This window comes from Bubalus kerabau, chromosome 1, assembly GCF_029407905.1.
Source record: "Bubalus kerabau isolate K-KA32 ecotype Philippines breed swamp buffalo chromosome 1, PCC_UOA_SB_1v2, whole genome shotgun sequence".
Lineage (NCBI taxonomy): Eukaryota > Metazoa > Chordata > Mammalia > Artiodactyla > Bovidae > Bubalus > Bubalus kerabau.
The window spans coordinates 183,895,116-183,913,535 of record NC_073624.1 but is presented as its reverse complement, the minus strand read 5'-3'; the positions used below and the strand labels follow the sequence as shown (position 1 = coordinate 183,913,535).

Genomic DNA, 18,420 nt, shown 5'->3' with positions numbered 1-18,420 from the left:
GGGTTTGAGATTAGGCACACATGGCCTCACGACAGTCCTCAGGCCAACCAGCAGTCAGTGAGTGGCTGCCCTGAGATTTCCAGAGCATTTCTTTGTTGCTCCTCCTCCTCCTTCCTGCTGCCTGGAACATCATCATGATGGCTGGAGACTGGGCAGCCATCTTGGACAGAGAGGAGGAAAGCTGAGAAATAAGAAGGAGGGCCTGGGTCTGGATGCCTGTGGGCTTGTCCAACCTGCCCTTGATGGTAACGTCTGAACTTGATTTCTATTTAAAAAAACACCAAACTTCTATCTTGTTTCTGCTACTATCATTCTTTGTTTCCTGAACTCACCCCTCAATAATATATTAGGCAATGTCTTCACCCTACTGCATGGAAGATCACAGGACCAGGCAAGTGTGCTGGCTGCCCGGCATCTTGCAGCCAGAACAGCTTCCCAGCAGGCCTGTCCCGCTGCAGTTTCTTTCACATACCCTAGGGCTTCTTAGGCATGGGAGGTGGGGAGTGGGAGGAATGTGCCTAAAAGGGCTATAAAAGACTTTGGAGGCAGCTGATGGTCAAAGAGGATCTCAGAGCTTTAGGCCAGCCCAGAAAGCAGCAGGACAGAGCTGTTCTGCACAAGCCAGGTGGCTCAGCTGGAACCAGTGGGTGTGAACGGCCAGTGGGGAAGGTACTCCAGGGGCCAGCAGAGAGGAAGCCAGTGCCTGCTGGCCAGTCATGAAGAACAGCCAGGCTTTGGCTGAACCCTGGCTTGAGGGGGTCCCTGCGTGATGGTGTGAATCTGAGCAGGGGCTCTCCTGGGTCCACACTCAGCCATTCCTCCTGCTCTCAGACCCCCTGCCAATTGGCTCTTTTCTCGAGCTGAGAGAAGTGCCTTGGCTTTTGCTAAAGTCTCCCACCAACACCCCTGGGGATGGATTTACTGAGAGTCTCCTGGGCTGTTCTCTTCTCTGTTACACTGGCCTTGGGATCTTTGCCCCCTCTAGACCTGAAACACCACCACAAAGCAATGAATATTGCTCCCAGTTCATATTCCTGCCCAGAGGGCAGTCCTGAACACCAGTCTCTTGTACCTTCCCAGCTGCCTCCCTCACACTCCACGTGGAATCTCACGGGCCCCTCTCCCTTGGCATCGCCCAAACCCAGCCTCTGACTGGCCCCAAGCCTTTTCTGCCTCTGCCTGCCCCATGTCAGCCATCGGCAGCTCCATCCCTGGGCAATGCCTTCTTGTTCTCATACCCACAGCCTCCAGGAGTTTGGTCCCTCTGTTGGAATCCATCCCTTCCTCCTCTGTGTCATCAGCCCCACTCAGGTCCAGCCCCACCACTGCCCACTGGGGCCAGTGCGGGTGTCTCCTCCCTGGTCTCCCACCCTCACCCTGGCCTCCTCAGCCTGTTCCCCTGATGACCACTAGGGGGCGCCTGTGAGTACCAGCCCCAGGTCCAATCCCTTGTCTGCTTAGGATCCACCATGGCTCTGCTCATTTCTTTCTCACCTCTCCCCAGAAGGGCCTTCCCTGACCGTCCCACAGAAGCACGTTTCTGTTTTTTGACTGACTCCCTTTCTGGACCGTTGAGACCCTAGGTAGGGACTGTTCACAGCAAGTGTTCTGCAGATGCTGCAGAATGACTGAATGGGGCCACTGGTCTCCCCGGGACCTAGGTCCTGGGTGGGCTCACCTCTGCTCTGTGTTGAAGATGGCGAAGACGTGCTTGTTGGACATGAAGCCCTTCTCCACGTCACGGATTTTGAGGTTGTCCAGAGGCAGCATGTACTTCTTCTCTTTCTCCTGATAGAGGAAGGGGAGGGGTCAGCCTTGGCTGAACTCTACCACAAGGACCATGGCCAACATCCAACGCTGCCCATGTGTCTCGCTCTCCCCAGATGAACTTACCTGCCCCATCTCCCCCTCGCTCACCTGGCCTAGCCACGCTGGCCTCTGACTCTCTCTGAACATCTCAAGTGGCTCCTACCCCAGGGCCTTTGCACATGGAATGCTGCTCTCCACCTTCAACGTCCACATGGTTGCCTCCTTGACACCTTTGTGCAGAGTGCAAGGCCTGCTCCAAACCCAACCCCAAACTCGCCCTCTACTTTTCACCCTGGTGCTTTTCCTCACATAACACAGCACTCACTGGGACCACTGAATCCCCAAGGGTGGGGACTCCTGTCTGGTTCACTGCTGACACACAAGGGATGCTCAAAACCGGCCAGCTCTGACTATACCTGGATCCCAACCGCTAAGTGAACATAACCGTTAAGTCCCCTACAGTTTCACAACAAGCCTGTGAGTGAGTTACCACTATGATCCCATTTTCAAGACAGACTGAGGCATAGAAGGGCAGGCACTGGGGGTAGGGGTTGGGCAAAGCTGGAAAGGGAGGAGCCCTTGAGCTGAGGCCTGAGTTCCAAAGCCTGGCTGGCCTTGTTCAGAAAGTGCCCACTGAATGCCAGTCACGGTGGTCCTGCTGGTTACTGAGCAAACAGCTCGGAAAGGGTGCATCTCCTGGCCAAGGTTCTGGGCCTGGTGAGTCTCAGAGTTGGGAGTCACACTCCGGAGCCCCAATAATGTCAGCTAAGCACCTACTATATGCCCGTGCAAATGCATCATCATTAGTCTTCGTTTCGGGGTGGAGGTGGCAGCATATTAACTGGGTTTTCTACATCAGGAAACCAAAGCACAGCATCGGGGTCTCCCCAACTCTCCCCCGACTCCCAACTCACAGCAGCTCTCAAGGGCTGAGGAGACATGCTGTGTCCAGCAGCTCTTGGAACCCTCACACATGTCCCTGCCTGGGAAGCAGCATGATCAGAGAGAGAGGGCAGCTGGTCAACCAGGGCACACAGCAGTGGAGTGGGCCCCATGGGACTTCAGAGGCCAGGGTCTCCCCACTGCCCTCCTGGCCTTTGACCTCTTGGACATCTTTGGAGAACAGAGACAAGCTCCCTCACACCACAGCCATCCTACCCCTGACCTCTGGAAGGTATCAGAACAAAGCCCCACAATTGACATCTGCTTCCGAATTCAAAAGGGGCCACAGTGGTGATGGGAAAGGGAGCTGGGGGCTTCCCGGTGGGTGGAGGGCCGCCTGGAGTTTCAGGACTACTGAAGGGGCAGGCTTGGTGTGGGGGCTCAGTCCTGACTGGGGTTAGGAGATCAGAAGGGCTGGTCCCCACCCCACTCATTGTCTCTCCTCTGCCTCAGTTTCTTCAGCTGTTAAAAGTGGGTAGAAAGGGCTTCCCTGGCAGTCCAGGGGTTAAGACTCCATGCTTCCAATGCAGGGAGCATGGGTGTGATCCCTGGTCAGGTAACTAAAATCCCACATGCCCTGTGGCATGGTAAAAAAAATTAATAACAAATAACAAAAATTATAAAAAGGTGGATAGGAGCCTTGGCCTCCTGGTCCAGGGTGAGGACGGACACTGAAAACTCTGAGCACATGTCCACCTTGGAGTCAGCGCTTACAAGGCACGTGGGGTTTTCTTTTGTCTGTCTGTCACTCTGTGCTCCAGGGTCAGTCAGTCCAAGGGGCTCCATGCAAGAAGGAAGCAGGGCAGTGCTCCTCCAGGCCGAGCCACAGTGAGAGGCAGGAAGAGGAGCCCGGCAGCCAAGGAGGTGAGCGCCCCCCATTCATGCCACAGGGGGTGTGAGCAGACCCTCTGACCTCTCGGTTAAGAGTTCTGGGGGCTTCACAAGGGGTTGGGGTCTGAGTTCCTGGCCCAGAAATTTGTGGAAGAAGCTCTGCTTGCCCCCACCCTATGGTGTCATCACGAGGCAGGAAGCTTCCAGTCGGTCGGCCAGGCCAAGTCACTGAGTCACAGTCCTTTCGGGCCCTGAGCAAGACGCCACATCTGGAATTGTTTATAGTGTGATTCCGCCCAGAGCAGGGCGGCCGCCTTCCTGATGCTGCGGGCACGCGCGCGCGCACACACACACACACACACGACACAAACACACACCACACAGACATGACACACACACCACACAGACACGGAGGCGCGTGTGCACCCCGCCCCCACCCCCAGAGACCTTCTCCTGCTGGCAGAGGCCCTGGTCCCAGACCCTCCCTCCCGGCCCCCACCCCCGCCTCCCCCACCCCCACCGCCTCCCTAGGATTTCCTGAAAACCCACAACTTTCTCCAGATGCGCGCTGGCCCCAGCCGTGCCACGTCAGAAGAGACGAGCAGACGGTCGCGGGCGGGTGGCTTCCTCGGAGGTGCCAGAGGCGCGGTGGCCCTGCCACTGCCAGGGGGCCCACGGGATGGATGGACAGCCGGCCCCGCCAACCCAGTGTTCAGACTACCTGTTCAGGGGGCTCTGAATGTGTACAGTAGTCTGCACATTGGTTAGGCTGGGCTCGGGCGAGCAGCGCGTCGGGATGGGCCCCCTCCAAACTCGCTGCCACCCCCACAGTGAGGCACACCCGGAGGTGAGTGTCATCGCCCACTGCCCTGTTCTCCACAGGGGCGGAGATCTGGAAAGAAGATTCTGGAATAAAGAAGAAGGGCATGGGCGGGGGTGGGGGGGAGAGGTGCCAGGAAAAGGCCAAGGGCACCCCGACACTGGCTGGGGGTCTAGGGGCTCTGGCGGAATCGGTCCCCTGTGCCTACCCTCCTGGAACTACCATCTCTTGTTTATTCTTTAAATAAAGTAACCCTGGTGTCTTGCCTCTCTCTGAGGCTTCTCTACGAAGGTGGCCTGACCCCGGGAGTGGCCACTCCGGGTGGGGTGGGATCCCAACTACGGGGAGGGGGAGAGGGCAGGGGACGGACAGAGCAAGGACTTCGCGCGCGCCCCTCCCCATCTCAGCCGCTTTGTGTCTGGGGCGCACACAGGGCCTCATTCACGGGACTGCTGGTTCTCATTACCGCCAGCAGGCGCGCGACCCTCCTCCCAGCACAGCCTTAGCCTCTGCTCTGGGGCCACCTTGGGAGGGTCTGGGGCTCCCACTTTCAACCCCGAGATGAAGGAGGAACGAAGGGCCCCCCCGAAGTTAAAAACCGGGCTCATGATGGTGCCCTGCAGCAAACTCCCAGGCTGGGGTCTCAGCCCGACGCCCCTCTCCAACCGCCCGAGGTCTGTCACTCCTGCCCTGGGGACGCCCCCGAAGCCCAAAGGCTCAAACCAGCTGACAGCTGATGACAGGGTTTCAGATTCCGGGGGCGGAAAGAGAGGGAAGGAACGTGCACGCGCCGCCCCCCGCCCCCACTTCACCCCGGCCATCTTGAGGAGCAGCTGTGGCCACGCAGGTTCCTTGAGGGCCGCCCGGCCCCGCCCTCCCTCCACGGCGCAGCCCTGGAAGGCTCCCCGGGCATCGCATCTCCCCCACCCCAGGGGTGGAGAAGCAGCCACCCAGACAGGGTCCCCTCAGGGACTCGGGCCTCCCAAGGCTTCGCAACATTCCAGGAGTGAGCCTCGGGCCTCAAGGGGAGTGGGGTGATGACGTTCTTTCCTCAAACACCCGCCTCTTGTCAGAACTGCTTCCGGTCTGGGCAGTGGGGAACCGACCAGGCGTGGGGCTGAGGGGCCGAGGGTCAGGGAGCCTGCACCGTGCACCCACCACACAGGGACCCTCCCCCACGCTGTGACACGGGGGCAAGTCACTGCTCAGAGCTTCAGTTTCCTTACCTGACAAAAGGAATGTGAGTATTGACTGAGGAGGAAGGGGAGGAAGAGAATGCCTTCCCCAAGGGACTATGGCGGGCTCCCCTAGCCAGTGAACCTGGCATGGGGCAAGGACTTCATAAACGAGAGGGCTCCCCCACGGGCCCCGAGAGAGCTCACATTCTACCTGCCTCCTCTCTGAGCCTGGGTGGAAATACACACAGCTGGGGTGGGGTCAACCGGCTGCCAGTGAGGCCCAGGCATGGGGGGTCATCCCAGAACCCCCAAGGGAGGAGAGCCAGGTGGGGCATCTCCAGGGCTGATCAGAGATGCCCGGCCTCTCCTCCAAGGGCACATTGGAGGCTGTGCCATCCCACGTGAACTAAACATACAGCAGTTGTACGACAAGATTCACGGGCACGTGAGCAGAGCGATATCAGGCCCGTATGGTGATGGGTGTGGGGCAGCCGTCTGGGACCACAGGATGGAGCTATGTGTTAAGGTGGCAACAGGGGAGGTGAAGCCTGGGCCCCAGACAGCCTCACAGCGCAGGGGTGCAGAGCTCACAGGGATGTGGGGAAGAAACACACCATCTCTATAAGTGCCTTCATCTGGGGCCTCTGTCACAGACCCCAAACGATGGCCACCTAACATCACCTTGACAACAAGGAGAGCCTCTGCGCCTCTCCAGGGACTGGAGAGAAACACGGTGGCCCAGGCCACGGAGCCTGCGTCAGCAGGGCTGCACTCACTCACAGCCCTGTCCATAGGTCCCCAGGCACTGTGCAACCCGCTCCTGGTGCTTATTAGTCCTGTTGCTGTTCCCAGAGGCCTCCCTCATCCTTCTGAGAATAATCTCAAGACAGACATGGGACTGAGCACCTCACAGATGCAAGGACCATTCTGCCCCACTTCACAGATGGGAAAACTGAGGCCCAGAGGATCTAAGGGCCTGGTTGTGAATCTGAGTCCCTGGCCCGAGTCTGTGCTCCCTCTCAGAGCCTCCCTTGCCGTGCTTTTGGGAGGGTGGGATCAGTTTGGAGCCTGTGGCTGGCTCCCCCTCCCCCATGTCCCTTTTTTCCTCAGGGAGCCCAGCCCCCATCAGGCCTGACTCCACAGTGGGTTGTGAGGGGCTGGGATAGGAGGCACAGAGCCTTTTGCACACTCTCCAGACCTGGCCGATACCATCCTAACCACAGGGCACTCAAGCCGCCTTTTCCGAATCCACAGTAAGTTGAGAGAGCGCCACCCGGAGGCAGGTGTGGAGATCACCCATTGACTGCCCCACCCAGCCAGCCACTCACCTCCTCGTCCTTGTACCACGACAGTGACTCGGCCGTCAGCACGAACCAGTACTCCTTGGAGCCGCCCTTCATCAGGCTGATATTGTTGATGGTTAGCCAGCCCCTGCGGATCACCTGGGGAGGATGGAGAACCAGCCAGGCTCAGCAGGGGACCATGGCCACCACCCAGCCCGGCCTGCCCCCGCCCCCAGCAAGGCAGAAAAACCAGGCCACCACGGCAGAGAAACCTCCAGCCCAGAGCCAGGCAACCCAACTCCATTCCGCCTTGCCCCAAGCGCTACCCACTGGAAACCAGGGTGGGGCCCTCGATGGACAGACGTGGACTGACTCACAGGCCCTGGGCTGCTGGGGAGCTGGGTCCCTGGGGAGCCCCTCTGCCCTTGGGGTTAGATTAAACTGGCACAGGTGGCAAGAGGTACGCCCAGCTAGAAGGGGCCTAGGGGAGGGGAATCCCAGGCTTATGGGTGGGCGTGTCACGTGTAGGATGAGATGTGACACTGAAGGAATCAGCCTTGCCTTGGGGAGACACGGGTACTAGGGACCCCCCGGGCCCTGCCCCTCGTGCCCCCTGGAAGGCAGCCATTGATGGAGAGCTGTAGGGACTGCTGGGCAATGGAACCGTTCTTTCTCTCCTTTCAGGGGCCAACTGGCAGAGGCTGGTCGCCACTGCCCGGCTCACCCAGGCACTCAGCGGGCACAGAGTCCTGCTCTGACCAGGAGGTCAGGCTAGGCCCTGCCCCAGGGCTCCCCTCCCCACAGGCTCTTTCCAGAACACCAGGATGAAGGAATGCTTCCACCCAGAGGGCTTGAGCCCAGGGGACCTGCCAGGGATCATGCCCCACACTCTGCTTCAAGTTATGTGGTCCCACTTTTCTCTGACTGGGACATGCAGGTCCTGGGCTGGAAGAACCCGACAGGGCTCCCCTCTGGCTGCATCTGTCATCTGAGCAGGGGGCAGAACCCAGGCCTGTGTGAGGGACTCACCTGACAGCTAAAGGCAGGCGGCTAGCCTGGTGTGTGTGGGGGGCACACTCTCATGTTCTCTGGGCCATGGAGGCGCTTGTGGGCTGGAGCCCCCCACCACTCTGGACTGGGGACCCTGCGGCAGTAGGAAGCATGGGCAGGGGTGGGTGGGGATGCCTGAGGCTGAGGCAACAACAGACGGCTAAGCTGCAGGAGGTGGGCTGCGAGTGGCTGGGGCTGGCTGGGAAGAGAAAGCACTGTGCCCCCTAGGGTGGGGTGAGGCTCCCATGCCTCCCCTGCGGATGGATCTCAAGAAGGCCTTCATCCTGTCTACTCTGCCCTATCCCCAGGCCCACCACATTGTCACAGGGCCACCTGGAAGTGAGCTCTGAGCCTCAGGGACCATGAAGGCAGAGGTGGCCACAGAGCACCCAGGGACCTCTGCACCACAGAGATGTCCCTGCCTAGGCTGTGACCCATGAGACGCCACCTGGCAGCCCTTGCTAAGGCCCAGGGCATAGATTATTCTCTCCCTAGGATCACGAGTCAGCACCTGGGAGTCTTGTGGCCGCCAGGGAGCAGGCAGAGACTGTCAGCCCAAACAAGGTGACCGACTCACCCTGGTTTGCCCAGGAGGCCCCTAGGCTGAGCACTAACAGTCTCGGGGGTGCCCTCAGTCCCAGACAAAGTGGGACAGCAGGTCTCCAGACTCAGGCCCAAGGCCATCCCACATAGGACCCAGGAAGGAACCCCTGCACCTGGCAACCATGCCCAGCTCCGGAGCTGCGTAGGGGTCTGTCCACGACAACCCTCTCTCCCCAGGGGGAGTGTAAGGCCTGTCTTGTCTTAGCCCAGGCCCAGAGTGGGTGCTTCTAAACTTCACCCATTGACTGACAGGTGGGGGGAGACAGGGGCAGAGGCCATGCTTGCTGGGTGCTCCCCAGAGGAGATACCCTCACCTGGCGAGGCCCTTGCACTCCCAGGCCCAGCCTTGTCCCCACAGGGGCAGATGGGCCCCTCCCCCTCCCCCTCTGTGGCCTGGCTTGCCTGCCCCCACCCTCGGTCAGCTGAGGTCAGAGCCGGCAGATGGGGCCCCTGACTGGCTCTGGGGCATGTGGCAAGGGCTGTGGCCATGTTGGGAATGGCATATCTGAGCCTCGGGGTCTGGAGAAGCACTGAGCCCCCAAGTCCCTTTGCCCTCGAGCCACCCTGAGAACTGCTTGTGCAGGAGCCCAAGAGGACTCAGAGACAAAAATCTCCCCCCTGGGGAACAGCAAGCTGCTGGTGGCAGACATAGGTGCTAAGTCTAGAGCAAGAAGGGGCAATCGGGCCTTCTCATCCAAGCAATTTGTGCTGAAGGGACTGGGCTCAGAAAAAGGAGGGGGGCAGGACTAGGGTCAGCTGGGGAGACAGAGAGGCAGGCAGGCTTCCCATGCTCCAGGGCACAGGCATGCTGGGGGCAGAAGGAAAGGCTGCCAGGGATGGCATGGGCAGCAGGCAAGCGGGGCAGCAGAGCCCACCTCCTCCCGGGTGAGAGGTCTGGGCAGGGATGAGAATTGTGGCTGGGAGATCCAGGTGCCACAGCCATGCACAAGGCAGAGCTGGGCTTCATGGCTGGGGGTGTGGAATCTAGTGGGAAAAGAATGACTAAACCTCAGGGTGTGGGTGTAGAGAGAAACATAGCCCTGGTCTGTCTGGAGGAAGGAAATCATTCAAGTTCAAAGGGCACTGGGGGAGATGGGGCTGTGACACACAGGGAAAGCGGGAACCAAGCGTCCAAGGGTGATCCGTTCCTCCTGTGGCCGCGCCAACCATGCCAAGCTTTGGGGTCTTTCTGGATCTTCCACACCCTAGTACAGGGTCAGCTCAGCTACTTGAAAGGCCCTGGGATCACCAGCGGGGCGGCCGTAGGCCTGCTTAGTGTGGTGGGAGAGTAGCCGGGAAAAGGAAGGCTCAGTGAGGGCCTTGATCTCCAGAGTGGAGAGCTCCCCAAAGGGCGGGCACCTTGAAAAGAGCTCAGCTCTCAGATGTGAGCAGTGCTTGCTCACTGCTGGTCTGGGCTGGGCCACACACAGACAGGAGGTGATACCTAAAACAGGGATGGCAAATACTATTCACCAATCCATGGGTGGCACTCTGGGCACAGGGGGAAAGGATACTAGGATCAATTAGTGATGTCTACCATCAGCAAAGAGACGGGGCAAGAGGAACAGCCTAATCAGTCATCATATCTGCTATGGAGGTGGGAAGAGATTGGCAGCATCCAGGAGAGAGTCCCCCAATCAATTAGCCATGTCTGTCATGGGGATGGGAAGGGTGTCATGTGCAAAGCTATCACATGGGGAAAGAAAAAATTCCTTAACTAGTTCATCATATCTCTCACATGCTTCGCAAAAAAAAAAAAGCCAGGATTGATTAGTGATGTCTGCCAGGGGCACATTAGAGGGGCGAGGCAGGAGGGAAAGAGTGCTGGATCGGTTAGTAATGTCTGCCTTGAGTGCAGGCGGGGGACATTTCTGCAGGGTGTTGTCTGCAAACAGAGCAGTGGCAGTGGCAAGGACAAGCTCTCTAGCAGGGCTTGAACAAAATCTTCCCTGGCCAGAGGTGTGATGGGAGGAAGGCCTGGGGTGTTAGCTGAGTATTTGCCATCCCTGACCTATAGGAAATGAGGAAAATGTGTCCAGAACGGGCTGGAGGCGTGGGTGCTGGAGGCAGGCAGTGGGCAGGTTAGTGTCTGTGTGAGTCAGCTCATGCCCAGGGCAACAGTCTGGCATGCAGTGGCCATGGCAGGGGATTTTTTTTTTTTTTTAGGTTAGCTGGATTTTTAGTGGTTCTGTAATTTTTTTTGGGGGGAGGGGGCGGAATATTATAGGATGGCAGCATCTCCACCACCACCAAGTTCTCTAACGTTTGCTACCACACTAAGTGAGTACTTACCAAGATCTCCCCCTTTGAAAATGCAAAGTTAGGGTTGTGGGTAAATCAAAGAAGAGCAGGCGGAAGAAAAGAGACGTAAGGGACGTGAGGGGATGGAGAAAAAGCAGGAAAAGCACAAAAACGAGGAGAGAGAAGAGCAAGGGGAGAGAAAACAGCAAAAGAAAAAAAAATTACATGCTATTAATTATATTCATGGTGTTAATATTTAATTCATTATCATCTCCCGAAACGAAAAAGCAACAACATATGAATTACTTACGGCAAGCGCAAAAAAAATCATGCAGGGGTTACATCCCTTCTTTCCAGAGGGCTCTGTCATCGTGCGTGATGAACAGCAGCACCCCCACCCCCACCCCCACCCGGTGTGGAGAAGGCAGGGGACACTGGCAGAAATTTTTGCAAAGATGATGTGTTTTCTTAAGCAGGGGGAAAAAAGGGGGAGGCCACTTAATACTGGCATATATAAAGCTATCCTTATTTCACAAGGCCTCTGGTTAGAGTATGACATCAAGGCAGAGAATCCCTCAAACAGTTCTGGGTTTCCCCAGATATGAGGAAGAAAGCACCTCCAGGTGCTCCAAAACTGCTGATCACAACCAGCCCCCTGCCCACTCCTGGCCCTCTTCCACAGCCTCCGAGTCTCTGGGGCTGGGGCAGGAACCCAATTTTCCTACAGACACCAGGGGGACTGGGTGGCCTCTCTCCTTAGTGTCAAGTTCTAGCCATGGCCTTGGATGGCAGATAGGGCCTTCTGCATGTGAGCAGTTTGGCCCCAGACCCTGCCAGAGCTGCACTCAAAGATCCATTTCCCAAATTGTCAAAACCTAAGTGGATATGAGAGGCTGGGAGTGGGATGTGGTGGGGGGTTCTGGCGGGACAGGCTCTGAGCCAGGCGCCATCGCTGGGCGTGGTGGTCCTTGAGTGCCCTCCCGCCCTCAAGGGAGGAGCTGCAGGCCACAGCAGGGTAGGCTACCTGGTTGGGGACGGCTCTCTTCTTATTCAGCTGTGTGCTCCTCTGCTGGGCGCTGAAACCGAAAAAACAGAGAGGGTTTATGCGGCGGGACGCCCAGAGGGATGAGGAGCGAGAGAGACACAGGGCAAAAGGCCCTGTGGCCCCGGTAGGGTTCTCTCCCTAAAGGAAGCCAATGGACAAGCTCTGGGCAGAGGCAGAAAGAAACCCCCTGTATATAAAGGGCCGCCCAAGGAAAGAGTGCAGGCTTGTGGAATGAACAAGAACATGTAGCGAGTTAACCCATGACTTCTCAGCCCTGATCTTGGCCACTCTTGAGAGTGCCAGCTATTTCTAAAAGTCACTGGGTCCTGGAGCCTCCAAGAGGGGCTATGGGAGGCTGGATTCCCAGGTGGCTGGGAGGTAGCCATGCTGGCTTCAAAATACTTTCAGTGTTTGGGGGTCAAACTTGAGGCTTCTTCCTGCTTTCTCCTCCTATTCCTGACCCAGCACCAGGTCCTGAACAGCTCCAGCACAGGGCCGCCCAGCCTAGGAGATCAGACTGTGGTTCAATATATTTACTACTAATATAATGACTTTTTCTCTGGGCCCTATTTTAAGTGTTTAGAGGATATTGAGAAAGCACCCCAGAACTTCTAAGCACAGGAAGGTTGATCAATGGTGTCTGAAGACACAAAACTAAGCCATTCAGTGTCTGCGTGATGCTGAGGTCCCAGATATGCTACTTCCTGAGGGCTTCCTGGGTCTCACCCATGCCTGGCAGCCCCTTTGGCTGCCTTTTTCAATTGCCTTCACCCAATCAGAGATTTGCTACTGCCTCAGTGCGTGTGCATGCACGCATGTGTGCACAGGAGTGTCACAGGGAAAGTCCAAAGTCTTCCCCTTGGCCTGCAGGCCCCTCTGGCAATGAGGCCTTGGCCTCCCCGTGCTTACACTTCTCAGGCATCCTTCCCTATCTTTACTGCTCTCTGGCCCCCTCCATCCCCATCACCTGGCTGTCATGACTTCTTTGGAAAGGTCTCCTCTCCCACAGCCCCTCCTCTTGCCCTCCTTTCCACATCTCATCTTCCTATGAGAACCGGCTTAACAGCGTGCTCCCAGCCTGTGGACTCTGAAAGGGCAAGGCCCATGTCCTAGTCCAAAGGCCCCGCACAATGCTCCATGGCTATTCTGGGAGCCCCTGAGATGTCCCACCCAGGGCTGGGGCCTGGGCCGGGAGGAGCCTGGCACCCTGGGCCCCGCCCCCAGCCAGGTCGGCCCCCGTTCACACACCAGGGAAAAGGCACACAGCAGGCAATACCCACCCGGTCACCAGCTGCTCAGTATAGTAACAGCTGGGGGAAGTGGGAAGGCCCAGGAATCCAGAGGAAAGAGTGAAGTGGTCAAAGGAAAAACACGAGAGATTGTGAGAAGGAACTGTGGATGAAGTGTGAGAAGCAGAGACATCAAGGTGAGGAGAATAGCAGCAACCCAAAGAGGGGGACCGGCATTTTCAGTCCAGCCTCAGGGGCAGCTCCCGGCCAGGGCCCCCAGTTCTCCCCCAGCAGGGACAGCGCAGCAGGAGACCCTCAGCTCATATGGGCTGGGGGACCACCTTCTGATAATGCCCCCAGTTCACTCATCCACTCATTCATTCATTCACTCCACTCACTGACCACGTGCCCACAAGACAACAGCTGAGTGCACTGATAAATGCCTACCCAGCAGACACCTGGATAGAAGACCCTCTTACCTAGCCTGCTAGCCTAAGTCTGGGCTCTGCAGGGCCTGACTCCCTAAGAAGCCTCCCTGTATCTCTAAGGCCAGGCCACAAGGCTACCCTCTGGACTCCCCTGGGCCATGCCCAGCTCCCACCCTGGCCTGACCACACCATATCTTAACTGCCTGGGTGCACGTCTCTCTCTGCCACAGGACCTTCCATTAAGGGTGAGGACCTGGGTCTATGCTTGTTCTCTGCTGTAGCACAGGGCCTAGCATAGAGAAAGTACACCAGCAATATTTGCTAAACAAATACAGGAGGCTGGCTACCAGCCACCTGTTATTCTACTAGGCTCTGGAAAGAAGACTTTTGTGAGCCATCAGAACAACCTGTGTGACACATAAGCTTGCTGAGGCAAGGGCCCAGAGGCCACCAGCATTTAGTCTTCCATTCTGCAGAAATCAGACCTCCCTGCTCTGAGCCCTTGTCTGGGTGCCCTGGAAGGTTCTGGTTTTCAGTCTACAGCGTGTGAACAGAAGCCATGCAAATCCTGGCAGCATTTCCTAAAGGGCAGCCTCTGGAGCCCTGAGCCCCTGAGATGCTAAGGAAAAGGACCCAGTGAGTATGGGGGAGCCTGGGAAAGCTGCATGTGAGTTGATACAAGGCTCTGAGAAGTCCTGCAGGAAGGGAAGCACTGAACACTGGTTAGTCTTGCCCTTTTCTGAAGGGTCTGGTCATAGGGCTGTCCTGTCCTCCTTAAACTAACAACAGGGGTGTGCCACCAGAGGCGCACTGGGGACAAGACTGGAGGTTGCTGTTAGCCTAAGATGTTCTCCAATTGCCCCTCGCTTCACCCAGGGAGCCCTGACAGAGAGACCCTTGGGCCTCGGCCCACTGGGGGAATCCCGTTCAACTGCCTCTCTCAGGGCCTGACTCTGATGGGGGACACTGGTGCCGCCCCACCAGCTGATGTCTTGAAAAATACATACTTGGCAAATCCAATGAAGTCCTCATGGTTGGTGTTGATGTAGGACTGCTCAATGTCAATCAGAAGAAGAATCTGGGGGGAAAGTTGAGGGGGGTTGCCGTGAGTACAGAGCCAAGCCAGAGAGGAGCTGCAGTCGGAGCAATCCCCATACCCACCAGCAGGGGGAGCTGGAACTGCACCATTTCCAGGCAGGGCAACCACCCCCTTCCCATAGTCTGGGGACCATTGGCATGGAACAGTGGGTGTGGATGCTTCCAGACTCCAAGGCCTCACACTCGAGAAAGACTGGGCCAACAGAGCATTGTGGTGGTCATAAGGGCGGCCTCTGAGGTGTGGACCAAGGCAGTAAGGCCCCATGGCAAAGGTTTAAACGAGTCACAGTATGTCGTCTCATTTAGAGTAGCGCCGGTTGGGAAGATCTCCCGGAGAAGGGAATGGCGACCCACTCCAGGATTCTTGCCTGGAGAACTCCACGGACAGAGGAGCCTGGTGGGCTGCAGCCCATGGGGTCCCAAAGGGTCAGACACAGCTGAGCAACTAACACTTTCACTTTTTTGGCTTAAGTGCCTCATTAAAACAGCAAAGGAGGGAACTGTAGTCAAAATCCTGTGATAAACTGTCATGGGAAAGAATATGGAAAATGACCTATATGTATAACTGAATCATTTTGCTGCTTGGTAGAAATCACCACAACATCGTAAATCAACTACAGTTCTTTAAAATTAAAAACAAACAGCAATGGTAATTAGGTCAGGTAAGGACATTAACATGAAACACAAAGACACACACCAGCCAGCCAGGATGTCATCTCAGATAAGGTACCAGCCCTCAAACAGTCCCGGCCCTTGCTGTCACTCCGCTGTGCTTCTGAACCCTCAGGGATAGAGCGGGCCAGGCACGCGCATTTTGGGGACAAATGAGCTAGTTTCTTCTCCACCAATGTCAAGGGGAGAGGGACCGTTCTCAATTAGGTGCTTCCACAGCCAGATAGAACAGGTGGGTTTATTTCAGTTCCAGTTTGAATAAACAGCTGCCAAACTCCTGGGATAAACCATCATGGAAAAGAATATATATGTGTCTGTGAATAAACATATATACATAAAAGAATGCATGAAAGTGAAAGTGTTAGACACTCACTTGTGTCTGACTCTTTGCGACCCCATGGACTGTAGCCTCTGCCAGGCTCCTCTGTCCATGGGATTCTCCAGACAAGAATACTGGAGTGGGTTGCCACTTCCTACTTCAGGGGATCTTCCCAACCCAGGGATGGAACCCAAGTTTCCTGCACTGCAGACAGGTTCTTAACCATCGGAGCCAAATGATGTATATATATGTATAACTGAGTCACTTTGCTGTACAGCAGAGATTGACAGAATGTTGTAAATCAATGACAGTTCAATTTTTTTAAATGTGGCAAATCCTAAAAAAAAAGAGAGAGAGAGAGAGAAAGAAAGAGATAACAGCAGACTGGGAAGAGGTGGTGGGTGGGGGAAATGACCCAGATCAGACATTGGGCCACATGAAAACAGACCGACAGCCCCGGGCTGAGCAGGTGACAGGTGAGCCTTGGACTGTGGTTGTGAGGCTGGCCTACTCTCTACCTTCAGGTGTGCTTGCACGGTCTTTGCAAGACAATGTGAAAACAGATAAAGCACCCAAAGGTGTTCCGCTGGGTGAATGCTGACAAGCAGGCTGTGGTCCACCCCTGCCATGAACAACCACTCAGCTGTCCAAGGAGACACTGGCAACACTGCAAACATCAGCGCTGAATCTCGAGAGCATGGCGCCACATGAGGGGAGACAGAGTCAAGAGGCTACCACAGCAGGAGTCTGTTCACATGGCATCCTGGAGAAGGCAAGCAGAGGAGCAGCAGCCGGGTGGTCGCCAGGGCCTGAGGCGTGGGGAGGCACCGACCACGGGGCTCAACGATGGGAATTCAGGGGTGGCGGCAGAACCATTCTGTGCGTGGAGAGAAGTGGGGGTGACCTTGCTCCATGTTGCTTTTAGTTGATCAGTTGTGTCTGACTCTGCAGCCCCATAGTCCAGCAGGCTCCTCTGCCCATGGGATTTCTCAGACAAGAATACTCTAGTGGGTTGCCATTTCCTTCTCCAGTGGATCTTCCCGACCCAGGGATCAAACCCATGTCTCCTGCACTGCCAGGTGAGTTCTTTACCACTGAGTCACCACCAGGGCAGACCACCTTGCTGTACGCATTTGTCAAAACTCAGTTAACTGCATAACCAAGATGTGCTGCACATAAGTTACAACTACATCACACAAGAGCCAGTACCTGGTCTTTGGTCCTCCCCTCCCGTTCCCGGATGTAAGTGGTGACGATGCGTTCCGTTTCCTCTCGCAACCGCGGGTAGGAGCTGAGCTGGGGGAAAGCAGAGTGGTGATGTTGGTGGGGTCCTCGCGGGCGGGGGGTGGGCACATGATGTGAGCCAAATGGAGAGCATGGCTGGGGGGCTGACATGGGGCAGACCCACCGAGACCCCACCCTGCTCCTATCTCAGAGCTGCTGCAGCTATGAGACAAGAAGGGGCGGTGGGGGGACGGTGGGCCAGAGAGCCTGAGTGGATGCCCACGCATACACAGAGACACTTTTCAGAGAATGCGGTTCTGAGGTGGCAAGTGGCAGAGAAAGCGAGTGACAGCCATCCACCTGCCTTGGAGTGCTGGGTGAGAGCAAGGACACAGTGGAATCAAAGCCCCTGGGTCACCAGGGCAAGGGACAGCATCTGGGCCATCTACCTCAGAGGCACTCCCTTGGCAGAAAACCATGCCCAAGCATCTTGCCTTAAGGATCCAGTCCTCCGACACCCCCACTGCCCTGGCCTTTGCAGTGGCAACCAAACCAATGCACAGAAGCCCACCTTTCACAGTTTGCGCAAAGTCCATGAGTTGGAGGAAAAAAATTTTTTTTTTTGGTCACACCACATAGCTTGTAGGATTTTAGTTTCCCAATCAGGAATCAAACACGAGTCCCCTGCAGCAGAGTCACAGTCCTAACCACTGCGCCACCAAGGAATTCTGAAAATTTCTTCAATGCTGGTGATATAAGAATATGCAGATCAGCACACCAGCAAAGTGTTTTATTGCCTCAGTGTTGGTTTGAAAACCCCCCTTCTCAAAGCAGTCCAGTGTTGGGCACAGACTCTGATCCCTGCTGCGGGTGAGTAAGCGCATCTGGCAACATCGAAGGCCTTCCAGCCCCGCTGGAGGCCCAAATTGCAAAGGTGGACCCCACGTGTGCTTGGACTACCCCCTTGGGTCAGCCGAGGCAAAGCCGAGATGTCGCCAAGCAGCCGCTGGAAGAGGGTTCCTGCTGAGGCAGAGTTTCCTAGCTGCTTGGGTGAACACTCAATGATGGGAAGGAGAAGATGGGGAACAGATGCGTAGGTGAGAAAAACGAAACCTTCTGTTACCTTCTCGGCACACTTTTTAATGACCGTGGCCAGTTCTGAGACCACGAGGTCAACACACTTCAAACTCGGCTCTTTGAGTTTTACAATCTGTTTTTTCACAATGGCTTCAAAGGCCATGTCGGGGGTGAAGAGCCCCGTCCTGGGTCATGCGGAGGGCGGGACGAGGTAGAAAGACACCCGGGGGCAGTGCAGGCCACACACGCAGGACGGGAGACAGAGAGAGAAGAAACAAGAGTCAGCTGGTTAGTGACATGCACGGAGGAGCCTGTGCCCGCATTTGCCCCAGAAGCTGCTTCGGATCAGGAGGCGTCCTGGGTCCGAGGGGTGGGCAGGGTTTGATTATATAAAAGTGGTACGGGTCAGAGCCAACATCCGAACAGCTAAGAGGGTGTGGAGGCCTTGAATTTTTTTATGTGTGAATATCTCCGAACTGTTGGGGTTTCTTTCCCCTCCCTGTTTCAATCGAAGAAGCTTAGGAAGCAAATGTGGGCTTTTCCAGACTGAGAACAGAAGAATCAAACAGAA

The 18,420-nt window shown here is 56.3% G+C and overlaps 1 protein-coding gene across 12 annotated transcripts in view; it reads right to left on the bottom strand.

Moving 5' to 3' along the window:
• Positions 1-18,420, bottom strand: part of DNM2 (dynamin 2) — an 89,410-nt gene that overhangs the window by 11,079 nt on the left and 59,911 nt on the right. For 3 of the 12 annotated variants that reach the window (XM_055544788.1, XM_055544733.1, XM_055544753.1), the window contains exons 11-17: positions 16,758-16,844; positions 14,467-14,537; positions 13,083-13,112; positions 11,782-11,833; positions 10,809-10,820; positions 6,909-7,022; positions 1,679-1,788 (exon numbers count right to left, since the gene is read on the bottom strand). In XM_055544788.1, the coding sequence (XP_055400763.1) occupies positions 1,679-1,788; positions 6,909-7,022; positions 10,809-10,820; positions 11,782-11,833; positions 13,083-13,112; positions 14,467-14,537; positions 16,758-16,844 (476 nt within the window). Of the gene's footprint in view, positions 1-1,678; positions 1,789-6,908; positions 7,023-10,808; positions 10,821-11,781; positions 11,834-13,082; positions 13,113-14,466; positions 14,538-16,757; positions 16,845-17,895; positions 18,035-18,420 lie in introns of all 12 variants that reach the window. The other 9 variants (XM_055544795.1, XM_055544827.1, XM_055544771.1 and 6 more) reach the window with 6 other exon arrangements.